Source organism: Eucalyptus grandis, chromosome 7 (assembly GCF_016545825.1).
Source record: "Eucalyptus grandis isolate ANBG69807.140 chromosome 7, ASM1654582v1, whole genome shotgun sequence".
Lineage (NCBI taxonomy): Eukaryota > Viridiplantae > Streptophyta > Magnoliopsida > Myrtales > Myrtaceae > Eucalyptus > Eucalyptus grandis.
The window spans coordinates 23415702-23428932 of NC_052618.1; the positions used below are offsets into that span (position 1 = coordinate 23415702).

At 39.6% G+C, this 13231-nt stretch overlaps 1 protein-coding gene across 1 annotated transcript; it reads right to left on the reverse strand.

Moving 5' to 3' along the window:
• Positions 1-5891: 5891 nt before the first annotated feature.
• Positions 5892-12303, reverse strand: LOC104430179 (putative UPF0481 protein At3g02645). The gene is made up of 3 exons (XM_039317630.1): positions 11529-12303; positions 10494-11419; positions 5892-6260 (listed from the first exon to the last, which is right to left on the reverse strand). The coding sequence occupies exons 1-3, from the start codon at positions 12301-12303 to the stop codon at positions 5892-5894; spliced, it is 2070 nt and encodes a 689-aa protein (XP_039173564.1).
• Positions 12304-13231: the final 928 nt, after the last annotated feature.

Sequence of the window (13231 nt, forward strand, 5' to 3'; positions counted from 1 at the left end):
CTTTGCCTTTTAAAGGAGAGCCCTTTCTTTTTCTGAATCTTTTGTACACGTCATAGTCTTAAAGTAGGAGAGACTTTAGTATTATATTCAAGGAGTTCGATAACTCTTAAATCTATCGTACGTATGTCAATTCGATCCTAAATTTTCAAATTTTCTTGTTTTAGTCTTAAACATTTTCACAATCCAAATATAGTCTTTTTAGCTAATTTTCACCGGATATTGATAACATAGCCATGTGCCGGTAGAACAACCAAATATAATTAGACAATCACGTTAGCAATTTGCGACGAAAATTAATCGAAATGATTATATTTGAAGTTCTGTCAAAAATTGAAAGTTTAAAATTGAATTCACATTCATACAATAGATTTAAGATCAATTGGGTAATTCTCCCTATTTGAGCATGTCATGGTGTAAGCTAACATACACCAAAATTACATGCGTATTATCAAATTGTTTATTCAAAAATGACACTTTTATGGTATTCCGAGTGTATCGCACAACGTTACAATGCCCTGTGGTAGTAATCTAAGTACGAGAATATCGAGAAGTTGTTTGATATTGGCATGGTAGATATGTTGTAGAAGGGACATAGAACCGGATCCAAAAGAGACAAGAAGGCAATTTGGACAGGAGGGAAAAGGACGCGAGACGAAGGACCTTACATAAAAAGCATGACGCATGACGTGCACGTGCCTGTAGAGATGTGGTAACGAACTTGATAGTGCTGCGCTAATTAGGTGAGGAAAAAACCAAGAAAGTTAGGCAGATGGTTTGAGAGTCTCTAGTCCTGTTATTGTATAGCAAATACTAAAAAGGGAATAAAGAATTGTGCTGAATATAATTTTATCGAAAGTCCAATTAATTATCGAGAAATGTGCTCCGACTCCAGATCATAGTTTCTTACGCTTTTTCGTGGCTCTTAAAAACATATTATTAGGCACGGGAACTTAAATGCTTTACGATTGACGGATGGGGTTTACCTTCTTTTTCTTTTTTCATTTGAAGATCATTAGGATGTTTAGAATCCGATCCCGACAAAACCCTTTTGTTTTGTTTTTGTTTTTTTTTTTTGTGCCGGAGGAACCGCTTTGGCCAACAACCGCCACATAAACCTCCAGGTGACGCTAGCCCAGGACCCACCACCAGGACACCACGTGTAATACACCTAATGGTTTGCCACCTCCTTGCAACGAGTTGCAGGGGCTTCGAACACCTAACCTTTCCTTTCAAAGGTAGGAACCTACCCAGCAGAGCCACCACGGCCAGTGGTAAAACCCTTTTGTTTTGATGTTAAGGAAAGTCCACAAAGAAAATGTTTCCTATTTAGGAAAAAAAAATTTAAAAAGAATTCTTTAATTATCACGCATCACGTTTTTAATTTGAGAAAAAAAGATAGATATTCCAAGTCCAATGAATTCATCTCATTTAAAGTAACTTCCCTATCACAACACATTTATGCATTTGGGATATAATCAAATGACATCACACACACAGCAATCTAAATATGATCTAAGGATGAGCATTATCTGTTATGCTTATTTGATGAAAATTACCACATAGAATTACTTACTGCTAATATCTCTTTCTGGCAATGGCAAAAACTTCAACACACGGACACAACAAAAGAAAGATACTAAATTTGTAAATTTCCTTTGATGTTTACAAATTTGCTCTCCAAGCATTGAGACTTATTGATGGCCTGCTATATTAATGGACACATGATAATATCACCATATTTTGCCAGCGGCAAAAACGTCCATATATTGGAATCAATCATATATTTTGAATGAATATGATACGAGGAGGATTTAAATTTAAATTCGATAACTAAGGTAGATTGGTAACAATTATCTGATTATTTAATTTATGACTGTTGCGACCAATTTTTTGGAGTGTGAACCACCTAGGATTTGGCTAATGGATTACTAAGCCTAGACTTAGCTCGGGTTCTCCCAAGCCCGTACCAATTCACGACTTAGGTTCAAGTTCTTAACATGCAAATGATTTTAAATTAGGAGTCGCCACTAATCTATTTTTGGTGGGTCGATTAGAAACCCAAGTAAAGTAACATGAGATTTACTTTACTCCTACGAACCAGAGATTTGTGAGTTCGGGGACTTGGTTACGTTAGATTTCTCTAACGCCCTTTCGGTACCTTTCTTTTTATTTTGAAAAATGTTTGGCAAGCAGCTTGAATTGATTTTAAACTATCTTCCTAACATGTGAGATGCTCATGCAGGTGCGCAAACCACCAATTTAACACTCAAGAAAGCAAATGAATAAATGATGCAGGACTTACCTCAAAGCAACGAAAGCATCTGCAATGTTAGTTTAGAATTTACATCAGCAGTCCTAAATATGATTTCTAATTAACACGCAATTTTTGTTTTGTTTTCACTTAATTAATGAAAATCATGCAATATGCAATGCATGCCACTAATTTAACATGAAATGATATGACATGGCAACATGACTTAGCTATATGACCTAAGCAATATGACATAACTAAGCATGTAATCTATCCTAAGCATGAGATGATTTATTCTAAATAATTTTTTTTTTATTTTCTATGAGATTCGAAATTAAAGAAATGCAACATTTAAATATGCAATCAAAATTAATCTAATGACCTAATTCTAATGACAGGCAATTTCTAATTAAATGCACCTAACAAAAATCACTAAATGACGTGCATTGTATGAAGCGAATTTTATATGACGTGCACATGATTTTTATTTTCCTAATAAGCATGCAATCTATTTAGGAGAAATTATCTAAACCTATAATATGCAATCTTAGCATGCAATGACGTGCAAAGAATGCCCTAATTCTACGTGACATACGCATATGACATTTTATTAAAAAATGCAATCTATCCTAGAAATTGCAACTAATTTATCCTAAGACAAATTTTATGAAATTTCAAATGATCTAGCTAGATTAAGATTCTATCTAATTTAAACTAGGGATTAAGTCATATTAAATCCTAATTTAAACTAAAACATTATCTAAATCTAAAATGCCATTTATCTAAAAAAGATTATCTAAATTTAAAATGAAGCGTGCAATTCTAATCTAATATGCACAATGATTTATTTTTTTTGTGTTTTTCTTTAATCTCGAAATTAAAACTAACACATAATTAACATGCAATTCAAATAAAAAACTAACAACCTAAATGAATGCACTTTCTTTTTTTGGATTTTTTATTTAAAAATTCATAATAAGATTGCAATCCTAAATATGCAAGATGACAACAAACATAATCCTAATTAAGATTTTTTTGATTTTTTTTTTTTACGAAAATAAGATTTGACTCAACCAACTTGACGATAGCAAATCAAATAAAAGATAAGATTGATATCCAAAAATTGGCGAACCATATCTCGCGCATGAGATCGGGTTGACCAATTTTAATTTTAAATCGCAAATCAAATCTCGGGCTTAAGATTGAATTGTCGATTTTTATAAGGGATTGCGAGTCGGATTTCGGGCGCGAAAATCGGACTGTCAATCCCTAGCTTGATAGACTATTTCATATTGGGATATCAATAATATATCAAGGAACAATTCCACTAAAACAGAATATTAAAAAAAAGGTAAAATAAAAGAAAAGAAAAACCACCTAATCAGATTTTCTTTTTCTTTTTCTTTTTCTGTTTTTCTTCTTTTCCAGACACCGCTCGTGGATCTCCAAGGGGAGAGGATCGATCAATCCGGCGAAGGAAAATTCCGGCAGCAGCGGGCGGCGGAGCACGGGAATGGAACTCGGAGCAAGACTGGCAACTGGATCGGCAACGGCAGCAGCTTTGAAGGCGGAGCAAAGATAGTGCGGGTCCGCCTAGCTTCGATCTGGGTCACTGATCGGAGGCGGAGCAGCTGCTGGGCGACGGGCGGTGCTCGGGCTTGGATGTAGGGATTGCCGGGGCGGTGACTGGATTCGGTCAAGGAAGACCTGCACTAATAAAAATTCGAACGAAAACAAGATAACTGGATCGGTGGAGGTCTCGGGCACGTCAAGGACGCCTGGAAAATCGGCCTGGAATTGCTGGATGAAACACCGGAAAGTTGCAGAGTGGGCGAGGACTGGCTTCGTTGATGTTGGTCTCAGAAAAGCGGCATCCGAGAAGTGAGAATTGCGTGAATTAATCTTCACAAATCACCACTCACAACACATCTTTAATTCCTTATTTTTTATTCCTCCACTCACTAATGGCGTCTCAATGCTTCACGCCCCTCCTGCTCTCTCTGGATTGTCTCTTGCAAAGAGAAGGCGCGCCAATCAAGAGTGTTCTGATGAAGGTGCCCAGGCCAGCAACGTGAGATGCAACCCAATACACGGTCGTGTATCTCCACCGTGTGGTCTCCCTCTTACGAAGTGATAAAAAAGAAGTTCCCCCTTTGTGCGGCCGTATATTCAATGTGTGGCCTCCTGTGCTCTGTGCTCTGGTGCACTTTTTAGCAAAAGGAGAGCTTTCTCTTCTTCTTTTTTTTTTTTTGACGAAGAGAACCCCCCCCATAAACCCCTCGCACGCACGGCCTTTTATAGGGGAGGGAATTGGATTTTGAAATTCTTCCTCGAATCAACCTTCGCAAATCTTATTAACAAAATTCATCTCATATTGATAAGGATTCGAGATCAAGATGAATTTTTTTCTAAATCCAAATCTTTTAAAGACAAATCGCAATATTTTTTTACCCATCTGCCCTATCCAAAAAAGATTCATATCTCGGAAAAATTTTAAAATATTATATTCCCACAAGATAATTTTTAATTATTAAAAAGCACGGGCTTGGGCCAACCTGCTCGCTTCGTGGGCCTGATCCATCTAATTCGAATTCATCCGCCACCGGTCCAATAGATAAAATGCAAATAACAAAATAAATGCAAATATAAATCTATATGCTATGCAATTAATAAATTTAACACCTAATTTCCTATGTAATAAATAAATAAACTAAATCGTCAAAATTTAGGTGTCAACAATGACCATAGCTATTTGCTATGTCTAACTCATAGAATTATATCTATAATCATATCTAGGTAAAAGAACACCTTAAATATCAAAACTTGGCATAAATAGATACTTAAATGCCAAAGTTATAAAAGTGACATTTAAGTGTCACTTTTTTTTTAAAAAATGAAACAATTGAGTGTCACATCCGGTGAACCTCGTCGGAAATCTTACTTGGCAATTTTTTTATTAATTTTACTTACTTACGTAGCTCGTTGAAAAGCTGACTCAGTAAAGAAACACAAAAACGATGTTGTTTTAGCACAATTCGAATTTTAATATAAAAATTAATTAAATCAAATCTTTTTTTTTTTTTAAAAAAGGGAAGGAGGAAGATGAACAGTAGCTGGCAGTTGAGAGCTCAACCTAAACTACCGCCATTAGGGGTGAGCACGGTTCCCGTTACCCGGGGAACCAGGGGAACCGAACCGGAGGAGGGTCCGGTTCGGTTCTCGGTTCTAAAAGACCGGTTCCGGTTCCCGGTTCCCTTTTTCTGGGAACCGGAACCGGAACCGGGCATAATTCAAAAAAAAAAAAAACCCTAATGTTGCCCTCGCAAGATTTCCCCCTCCTGCGGATTCTTCCCCCCCCTTCCCTTTCTTTCTCTCTCTCTCTCTCTTTCTTTTCTCCCCTTTTCCCTCATCACGTCACTTCCTCCCCCAAACTTTTTCTTTTCTTCTCTCTCTATCTTCTCTTCCCCCTCTCTCGGCCGAAACCCTACCCCTTCTTCTTCTTCTTCTTCTTTTTCTTCTTCCTCCTCCTCTTGCTGGCTGCTGCTTCACCCACCACCACACTGCCGCCCCTCGCCGCCGTGAGCCACCGCCACCGTCACCACCTCTTGCCGCTGCCCTCAGCCGTCCAGGCCGTCGTTGCTCAAACCGCCACCGCCACCGCCTTCGCAGAATCGAGCTCTTCCTCCATCGGGAAGTTGAAGCCCTTGAAGATCGATCTGGCCTCGAACGATTCGATGGCGAAGTGCCGGTGGCCGAGCTTCGCGAACCTCGCTTGCGGCTTGATGAATGGGATGGCCTCGTCGAGGTTCCAGTTCGCCGCCTCCATCTCGCGAGCCATGGCTTTCGCGAAGTGCCTCACGGATCGTAAGGCGTAGTGGAGGGCTTGGGCGAAGTGGGTCGGGCTCAACGATGCGAGCTTGAAGCCGTCGAACAGGGGCAAGACGCTGCTCGCGCTAAGCTTCTTCTCCGACGACTGGTTCTTAGAGACGAGCTCGTTGAGACCGGTTCTCTATTATTTCATTTCTTTCTTTCTTTTTTCAATTCTATTCAGCTATTGTATTGTTTTCGATGCTCGACTGCCAACACAAGTTTCGCTCTACGTGGCACCCACTTCTTGCCTACTCAAATCAAGAGCGAAATGCCAAGCCTATGCTCATACAACATGCCCGTACTTATTATTATGAAACATCGCCAAATTATACATTAGACAATGTTTTCTCTAGAAAACTATGAATTTAGTTATACATTAGGATGTAAAAGATTTATATTGATGTGTTTTGGCAGGTATTCAAAATGGATGGCCAACTATTGAATTATTTCGGCTTCTGAATATTCGCGGCAACTACGAAAATGAAATAAATAAAAAAAAGGAACCTGTTGGAACCTGGAACCGACCCTGGAACCTGTAACAGGGTAGGTTCCAGGTTCTCGGTTCTAACGGGTAGGTTCTAGGTTCCAAAATTAAGGAACTGTACCCGAGGGTAGGAGTTCCGGGTTCCGACGGAACCGAACCGGAACCGGGAACCGCTCACCCCTAACCGCCGTTGCCCTCTTTGTTGCCGAAAGGTGGGGAGGGTTGGCCGAGGTCGTTGAGCCTTGGCGAGAGGCCGACGACCCTAGTGGACCGATAGCAAGGGCCTACGAGCCTCGCATAAATCGTGGCGAGAGTCGTGGCCTTTCCCTAGATTCGGCAAGGTTGCCAAACCTTGCTCAGCCAGGCTAGAGCCATCACTGGCTGGGTCAACCCCCCAGCAGGCGGCGGCCCTTAGCTTGATTAGGCGAGGGCCGGTGACCCATGCCGGATCTGGGGGAGAGCTGTGACCTTGCCACTAATTGGCTGGGGTTGCCGGCCCCTGGCCAAGGCTCGGCGACCCCAGCTGACCCTTCCCCCACCTTCCCGACAACAGCAAGGAGGCGGCGGTGGCAAGGGTTGATTTAATTTAATTAATTTTATATTAATTATTTACCCACGTTAGCAGTAAAACAATATTGTTTTTGCACTTGTCTAACTACATCAGTGTACAAAACAACGTCGTTTTACACTTGGCTCGTTGGAAAATTGCCACGTTAGTATTTTGGCCAGATTTTCTCGCAATTGGCACTTAACTGATCCATTTTTCTCCGATTTTGACACATAAGTGTCACTTTCCTAACTTTTGGCACTTAAGTGTCCCATTGTGCTAAGTTTTGGCATCCCAAGTTTCCTAGACTTTCCATATCTATCTCTTTGCATTAAAAAAAAAAAAAAATTTATGTCTATTATCGCCGATTCGTAGATCCTTGCGAAAATTTACTACATATATGGCCTCTAATGCATGTACATATTTTACATGAACTTGACCTTATCTTCTCCACTACATCAACGCGAGGATTGAGTTGATGATAAGGTTACATTAGATGTCATGCCAAGTTCAACATTTTAATGTCAAAAGCACTATTTATCACACTTTTTGCTTTTTAAAATTATGCTTGCTATAAGCAATATCATTCATTGAGTAAACTTCTACTTTTTCTTTTCATTTCATGCATATATAACTGCCATCTATATCATTTTCTTTATTGCCAATATGATTTAGAATGATTTAGGAATGCTATCGTCATTATGTACACTTTCAACCTTTTTTTATTTTATCTTCTGTATATGATGGTCCTAATCTTAATCCCAAATAATCTTTACTAAATAAAATAGCAAATATAATTTACCATATCATTTTAAATGAAGTTGGATGCACACATGAGAACTAGTCTAAATACATATTAAATTCTTAAATCCTTTTTAAATAAATGTTTGGTTTTAGTTATTAAAAAATATTGAAATAGTCAATGATTGCTTTCTTTCTAGATTATAATTTGTATAATTATATAGTTATGCCAAAGTGTCATTTGTCTTACTTTTGTGTTTTCTAATTAACCCTTATAAACTTATTTTCCTAATTGTAAAGAAAAGAGGAAAACGGTAAAATTGACCAAGAAAGATGACAAAAAGGCAAAACGAAGAAATTGACTATTCGCATTCTGCTAAGATAGTGCACTTGGTAAAATAACTTAAATGTCCTTATCATGCAATAATCAACCTCAGTCTTACACTTCATGTGAGAAACTTATAACGATCTTTTAATTTTATTTTTACTTTTCAATCTAATACATGTTTTTTTCGGTTGAAAATTGATTTTTTTTTTCTGTTATTGAAAAGATAGAAAAATATTTATCCAATGTTCTCTATGTAGATCAATAATTGCATAGTGATAAAAAAAAAAAAAAAAAAAGAGACAATAATGACTGAGTTTTTTCAATTCTCCACGCTAGTAAAGTTGTGAGTTATTTAAAACCAATCTGTCAAACTTTGCACACCTTTTTTAAACCCTATTATTTTATTAAGCACGTAAAATTCGGCGTCCAAGCCGACACATCAAAATTTTCTATTTTCTTATCCTTAAATCTTTCTTTTTTTGATGTAATAAATAAAATCTATAATTGGACAATCAATAACATAGCATCATAATGCTCAAACGATCAAAATTAAGCACAATTTCATCCAGAAAAATGGGCATACAACTTAACGGCTAATCTGTCATTAATTACACTAATCACGATTAAGTAAGCTAAATGTGATTAATTAGGCGAATCCCAATTAATTAACCTAACTATACTTAATTAAAATTGATCATGGTTAAATAAAATAATTACAATTAATTAAATAAATAACGATTAAATAAATAAATTATGATTCGTTAAATAAATCATGATTAATTAAACTAAACTCAATTAATTAATCTAACCACGATTAATTAATATAATTGTAATTATTTAAATTAACCGCACTTCAATTTAATCTAAACCATCTTTAATCACAATTAAGTTTAAACCAACATTAGCTAATATTAAACGTCATTAATATTAAACTAACCACCCCAAACGTAATTAACACCCTAATTCTTTCAATGATGGCGAGCTCACAGTGACGGTGGTCCAACGGTGACGAAAACATGAGGCTTGCGACTTGAACAAAAACTCAACGGTGGCGGTGGCTCCTCAAAACCCACGGCCAAGCTTGGCTTGGGCGGTGGTGAACCAGCGATGGTGGCTTGCGGCGGGGAGCGGGCCGTGGCAAGGATGGTGGCTCATGGTGGTGCTGGTGGTTCGGTGATGGCGGTGGGGTGGTCAAGCGGTGGACAATGGCGGCAACACATGGTGGTGAGGAATGGCGTGACTTGCGGCAAATGAGGGAAGAAAAACAAGAATGAGAAGTTGAAAAAATAAAAACAAATGGAGAAAGTGTGGGGGATGAGTTCGGCTGAGCAAGGGGATAGGAAGTGGGGGAAGTGAGAGAGAGAAAATAAGAAGAATTTTCTCTAAAATCTTCATGATTTCCCTTCACTCACTCTCCACAATTTCCTCTCAACCTAACAATTTGTCCCCTCAATTACTTTTTATTTCCAATTTGTCAATTTCATTTTATTTCCAATTTCTTGAATACAAGCCTTTTTGGTCCAAAAATATCAACCTTGCCATTGGGTTCGATTTTTCCTTTTCGACTTCCAATTTTCCATCCGATAATTTATTTTTCCGAAATTTCGAACTTGCCATGAATTTGACAAACGATGATGCAACATCCAATAATTTATCCTCGAAACCCTCGAAAGTTTGATATGAGAAATCGAATTAAATTTCATGGTTAAAAATCAATCGAACGCGACCTTGGGTACGACATAAATTAATGGGTGGCTTTTAGGGGTTCTCGCACGATTGACTCGTGGTTGATAATTCTCAATCCACATTTGTACCTCTTCAAATCGTGGACGACCTTCGGTGTCATGTAATCGTGAGAGTTCAATTACGTACCATAAATATAATATCAATAGAAAATCGGTTCATTGCACGAATATCGTAATCATGCATAATCACCCGCAAACTGACTACGTACTTCCGTTGAATCAATTTATATCCGTTCGTTAATTGATTTATAACAGCGTAGTATTGACCATTGTCAATCTTTATGGTCAAGCGATTTATCTCTAATTGAATTCTCTAGTCTTTCACATTTTAACCCTATACGGTTTCATCAAATAAATTAGTTAACTCGTGAGTAATCAATTCAGAATAAAATGATCATAAATGCGTTGATGAAATAACCATTTCATATATTTCGAAATAGGGCCAAATTTCGGGATATCACAATGAACAATACAAATGCTCATGCTTTGTTGAATGCTTTGTTGAATAACCGAGGACAACTCAATACAGAGCAAAATGTCTGCAGAACCATGAGCAAAATGAGCACGACGGTGGCGACCACAGTGAGAAACTTCCAAGAAGAGTAGACGTACTTCCTCATGAGATTATAAACCTTGACCTTTCGAGTGCTGTTGTAGTACTCGTTGACGTCTCGAATCGTCTCGTCCAGCTCCGACGCAGTGCTTTTGGAACCTATGGATTTGATCACTCCATTGAAGAGCTCCACGACCTTGTTGTCGCTGTTCAGGCGGTTCAAGACAATGGACGCTTCCCTCAGCAACTTCAAATCCTCGGAGGTGTCGATAATGCCGTACATTAACTCAGTGTATCGTGTCAGAATTAAGGAGCCCCTCTGCGATATCATTTCGTAGGCCACGAGGTTTCGCAGCAGGACTTCGGTGGTAGCATCCAGATCGATATGAGGGAGCTTCAAGGTAGCGGTTTTCTTATCAAACGCAATGGTTTTGATACCTCCTGTGGCCAAGCTTAGTTTGATCCCGACGCTGCAGAGCTTTGACGCTGTGGGGATCATAACGATTTCTTGAAAAGGGTCATTTGAAAGGTACTCGGAGCATCTGGGAATCAATTGCATTGCCAATTGAATTATCTTGAAGATGAGCTCCACTTTCATATCCTTCATGAAAGAGAATTTCGATAACTCCTTCCATGCTGTAGTGACTGTTGATGCTGGTATCGATACCATGTTGAAGAAGAGCTTGATCGACACTTTCAGCTTCTTCATGAAAGAGCATTTTGATAACTCGTTCCATTCTGCAGTGACTATTGATGCTGGTGTCGATACCATGTTGAAGAAGAGCTTGATCAGCACTTTCAGCTTCTTCATGAAAGAGCATTTCGATAACTTGTTCCATGCCTTAGTGACTTTTGATGTTTGTGTCGATGCCATGTCTATCAGACGGAAAAAGCTTGCACCTGTTGATAAGAAGGTACTTTTATTCACATTTCTAATGTTTGGATACAACAAAAGAAGAAGGAAAGAGGCCATATCATCTAACGCATGGCACGGGGAATGAGAACTAACTTCTAAGCTCATTCTTCTTCGTCTGTGCTGCTTCTGGGCCTGTTGTTCCCAAGATGAGATTGTAAAGGAGATCGAGCAAATGCTTACGCTGAATGGCTTCAGACGGAAAGCACATTTCCAGCCGGAGAGGTGATATCCCTCTGCAGAACATCGTCAACATCTCCCCAAGCTTCCTATCTAGAGACTCATCTTCTTCATTTTCTCTCACTTCGTTCATCGAATTCTCGGTCTGCAACATTATTTTCCTCAGCACAAAGGTCGGAATTTGATTCTCCACCATCATCACGTCTTTGACGGTGGAGTCTGGGTCATCATCCCAAATTGAGTCTTCCTTGATTCCGATGGCGGGTGACTTGTATCTGTACAGTAGGTCGAGCAAGAACAAGCTGTCGATGGTCATGATCCATTTCAGAGTGTCCATGCCGACTTCCAGGTGCGGCTGGTAGCTTGCGCGAATCTTCGCCTCCTCCGCTTGGAGCAAACCAGCCGTCCGATCGAATGCCGGGAGCTTCAGCGCTGCCTGTGCCCGCCGGGCTGCGGCCAGCTTGGGGTGCTCCGTCTGGTAGAGGTGTGGCCGGAGGTGGTGGTATGGTCCCAGCGCAACATGGTGCGGGACGTAGGCCTCCGGCTTTGCGGAGCTGATACATTCAGGCACGCGGTGGACGGAAACCGGGGTCTCAATATTGATCCCGTGATTGAGGGCGTCTCGGATGTGCTTCACCCATTGCTCCTCACTAAGGCTTGGGTTGATGATGGAGGTCGACGATGAGGACATGCTTGTTCGACGAGGTTTAGAGAGCTAACTTATATCTTTTAGTCGCATACAAACACATGTATCTTTCGCCTCGTTGCAAATATGAAAGAAAACAAGGCTGAGCTTCGTGGTGATTGCGAAGATGACTTTGAATATTATTAGCGTTGAAGTAGGGCAAGTGGTAGATTTTTTTTTTTTTTTTTTTTTTTTGGGGGCTGTTCTCCTAGGAACGAGGGCAACTGTCTTGAAGAATCAAGGGGTCGACTGATGGTCAAGAGCTTGGTCCTATATGGTAAGATTCCTTGTTCAAATCACAGCGATCTCCCAAACAGATCATCCGTACAATTTCCATCAATTAATGTGATCCTCTTTTTGTCTTCTTCTTCTCTCTCTCCTCTTTCTCCCTCACGTTTCCGTCCCTCCTCTTCTGCCAAGTCCCATCCACCCTCCTTTTTTTTTTTTTATCTTTCTTTTCTCTCCTCCCTCTCGCCATCCCCTGCAGCTCGCCATCCCTCTCGCCATCCCCTGCAGCCCCACCCCCTAAACAAGAAACTGTCTTGAAGAATCAAGGGGTCGGCTGAATGGTCAAGAGCTTCGTCCGATGTGGTACGAGTCTTTCAAATTACAGCGGTCTCCCATTCAGATCATCCGTACAATTTCCATCAATTAATGTGACATCTCTTTTTGTCTTCTTCTTTCCCTCCCTCACGTTTCCTTCCCCCCTCTTCTGCCAAGTCCCAAGGATGTTTGAATACCAACTTTAAATCCATTAGGTCCAAGGATGTTTGAATACTGCAAACAACGGCGTCAACATGCTCCAAGAATAACTCAATTAAATGGAAGAAGCGCAAGTTAAAAAGGCAGTGGAACGGACAAAGCCTGAGAGAACTCGAATATTTGAATATCATAGACGACACAGTATTACAACAAGCACAATGATAACATTTGA